At 46.7% G+C, this 3087-nt stretch overlaps 2 protein-coding genes across 2 annotated transcripts; both read left to right on the top strand.

The window, feature by feature from the left end:
* Positions 1–29: 29 nt before the first annotated feature.
* On the top strand, positions 30–1559 carry LOC118749379 (the record flags this gene model as incomplete). The annotated part of the gene is given in 1 exon segment (XM_036484177.1): positions 30–1559. A coding segment is annotated over 1 exon segment (84 nt), but the record flags the coding sequence as incomplete, so codon positions are not given.
* On the top strand, positions 1118–1535 carry LOC118749378 (the record flags this gene model as incomplete). The annotated part of the gene is given in 1 exon segment (XM_036484176.1): positions 1118–1535. A coding segment is annotated over 1 exon segment (394 nt), but the record flags the coding sequence as incomplete, so codon positions are not given.
* Positions 1560–3087: the final 1528 nt, after the last annotated feature.

The following is a 3087-nucleotide window of genomic DNA, read 5'->3' on the forward strand; positions in this document are numbered from 1 at the left end:
AAGGAAGAAATGAAGGAAGGATGAAATTGTTTCACGTTGGAGCGACTGGAAATGACCAGCAGAACAACTGCGAATTGTGTACAGAGACACACGAGAATGTAATCGGTTTGTAGAAATGGATGTCGAATCTAGATGGAGGGTTGTGCGGCAACGAAGGCTATGCTTTAATTGTTTAGGTCGTAGCCATAGAAGCAACAAGTACCAAAAAACACAAATGCTCTGCGACGAATTGTTTGAAGAAAGTTCGAGAATTGTTACACGCAGCCGAACAAAGAAATGCAAATGGAGCACGGCCTCAAGACGTATCAAGGCAACCAGTGTTTACTAACGCGGTCGCTCAGCAACAAAACGTAAATATTATTTTCAAAATTTTGCCGGTGAAATTATATGCGAATGGTAGGGAGGTAACGTGTTACGCGTTTATTGATGAAGGCTCCGCAGTGACGTTGATGAACAAAAGATTGGCAGACCAGCTTGGCTTAAAGGGTAGCAAGGAAAAGCTGACACTGCAATGGTTTGGCAACAATTCCGTAACTCAAATGGTTTTATCAAGTAGTATTAAGATTTCAGGCTCTGATCCAAATAGCAGGCGATTCTGCATGAAGAGCGTTAAGGTCGTTGAGGACTTACAGTTACAAAGCAAACGTTGAATGTGTCGGAGCTTCACTGGAAATATCGATACTCGAAACAGCTACCACTTGCCAACTACGAAGCGGTGATACCAGAGCTGTTGATTGGTCTCGATAGTGCGCATTTGGGTGTGGCAAAGCGAGTTGCTGCTGATGGAAGGCGTGGACCCACAGTGGTACTGACGAAATTTGGTTGGGTACTTTATGGTCCAAGCAAAGCAAACTCCACATCTGTTAGTCACCATTCCTTATTTGTGCACATCAGCAGCGAATCGAAGCTGGAACAGCTAGTAGAGGACTTCATTGCGAATGACAATATGCAGGTTAGTGGCGTACACAATCACGTAGAGAGCGCGGCGGTAGCGAGAGCCAACTATTTACTCAACACAACGACGGGTCGCCTATGGAAAAGTGATGACGTGGTTCTCCCGGATAGCAGGAGCATGGCAGAGAAGTGGCTCATGGCACTGGAGCGAAAATTTAGCAACAATACAGATTTATGAGAACAATACATGCAGGTTATGGCTGAGTACCAGGAAAAAGCCTACGTAAGGCGTTTGAGTGAGGCGGAAGCACAGCAGCGGGCCCGAAGAACCTGGTACTTACCACATTTTGGAGTGCGCAGCTTAAACAAACCAGAAAAGCTGCGATTAGTATTTGACGCTGCAGCTGAAACAGATGGCGTTTCTCTAAATTCAGCCCTGCTAAGCGGACCTGACTTGGGTCAACCGCTAACGATGGTTTTAATGAAATTCAGGCAGAAACCAATTGGAGTTTGTGCAGATGTGGTAGAGATGTTCCATCAGGTGCGGATACAACGCCAGGATCAAGATGAACAACGGTTCCTGTGGAGAAGGAAACCAGCGGCACCCGTTGTGGACTACGTGATGACGGTGATGACATTTGTTCGCCATGCTCAGCCCAGTTCGTGTAGCGTACTGCAGGATCAACAGCGAGTGCGGTCCAATACGTTTGGCGTTCGTCATGGGCAAACGACGTGCCCGCCACTAAAGCTAACAACGGTTCTGCGTTTAGTGCTACAAGCCGCCATTCTGGCAACGCGACTTCGTGAAGCTATACTACAAAATCACGACGTAATACCGGTGAGAACAATTATGTGGAGTGACTCTAAAACCACATTAGCTTGGATAACATCCGACCACCGGCGCTATAAGCCTTACGTAGCTCATCGAGTAAACGAGATCCTAGAGAGCAGCCAAGTGACAGAGTGGAGGTGGTTGCGAAGTGCATGCAATCCAGCTGATTTTGCAACGCGTTTGCGAAGGGGGAAACGTGAATCCTTTTGGGCGAAAGGACCAGATTTTTTACTTCAGAACGAATCCGAGTGGCCAGCAGTAGTGACCCATGCACGAACCCAAGAGGAGCTCCTAGCAAAATTCGTCTTTCACTTTAGCCTAAGCTATAAGATATATTTAAAAGATTTTCTTGTTTTATTCGTATGAAAAGAGTTATAGGATGGGTATTGCGTTTTCGCAAAAAACAGTCTGCAAAGGCATACGATCCTAAAGGAGTACGGGCATTTGACCGTCGCTGAATTGGAAGCATCGGAATTGCTAATTTGTCGAGCGGTGCAAATGAGCGCGTATCCAGAAGAATATGAAACCCTGAGCGCGGGAGGACAACTGCAGCGTAGTAGTAAATTGTGGAAACTTACACCATATGTGGACGAAAAGGGAGTCATTCGCATAAAAGGTCGAATTGATGCGGCCGAGGAAATTCCTTTTCAGAGTCGTAGGCCAATCATGCTCCCCAAGCAACACCACGTGACGGACTTAGTAGTTATGAGCTATCATCGTAGAACGAAAACCAGAATGAAGAGACCGTCATCGCTGAGAGTCGTCGAAGGTTTTGGGTTCCCCACATTCGAGTAGCCGTGCGGTGCGCAGCAAAAATGTGTCAGAGGATAGACTGACGCATTTTCTGCGACCATTTTCTTATGTCGGCTTGGATTATATGGGCCTGTTTTTGTGACGATAGGGCGTCGTAGAGAAAAGCGATGTATCGCGTTATTCACGTGTTTAACGACGCGTGCTATACACTTGGAGATCGCCAGAGAGCTCAGCACCGACACATGCTTGCTATGTATCCGTAATTTTATGAGCAGACGTGGTATCCCGGTTCGCATACGATCCGATAATGCCACCAACTTCATTGGCGCGGACAAGGAATTACAGCGGAAAAATTCCGACTGTTGGGAGAGACTAAAGCGCAGTGTCAAACGAGCGATGGGACACGCACTATACAATGAGAACATACAAGAGCATAGTTTGTTGTACAGTCATGTGTGAAGCGGAAAATTTAGTCAATAGCCGCCCCCCTAACACATCCCATTGGAAACGCCCACCGACGAACCCATAACACCTAATCATTTTCTTATAGGTACGGCCAATTCGGAACAGACTCCTCATCCGCGAGAAGAAGAATGCAGAGTTTCCAG

The sequence above is a fragment of the Rhagoletis pomonella genome, unplaced genomic scaffold (genome assembly GCF_013731165.1).
Source record: "Rhagoletis pomonella isolate Grant_MI unplaced genomic scaffold, Rhpom_1.0 Rhpom_scaffold_00015, whole genome shotgun sequence".
Classification (NCBI taxonomy): Eukaryota; Metazoa; Arthropoda; class Insecta; order Diptera; family Tephritidae; genus Rhagoletis; species Rhagoletis pomonella.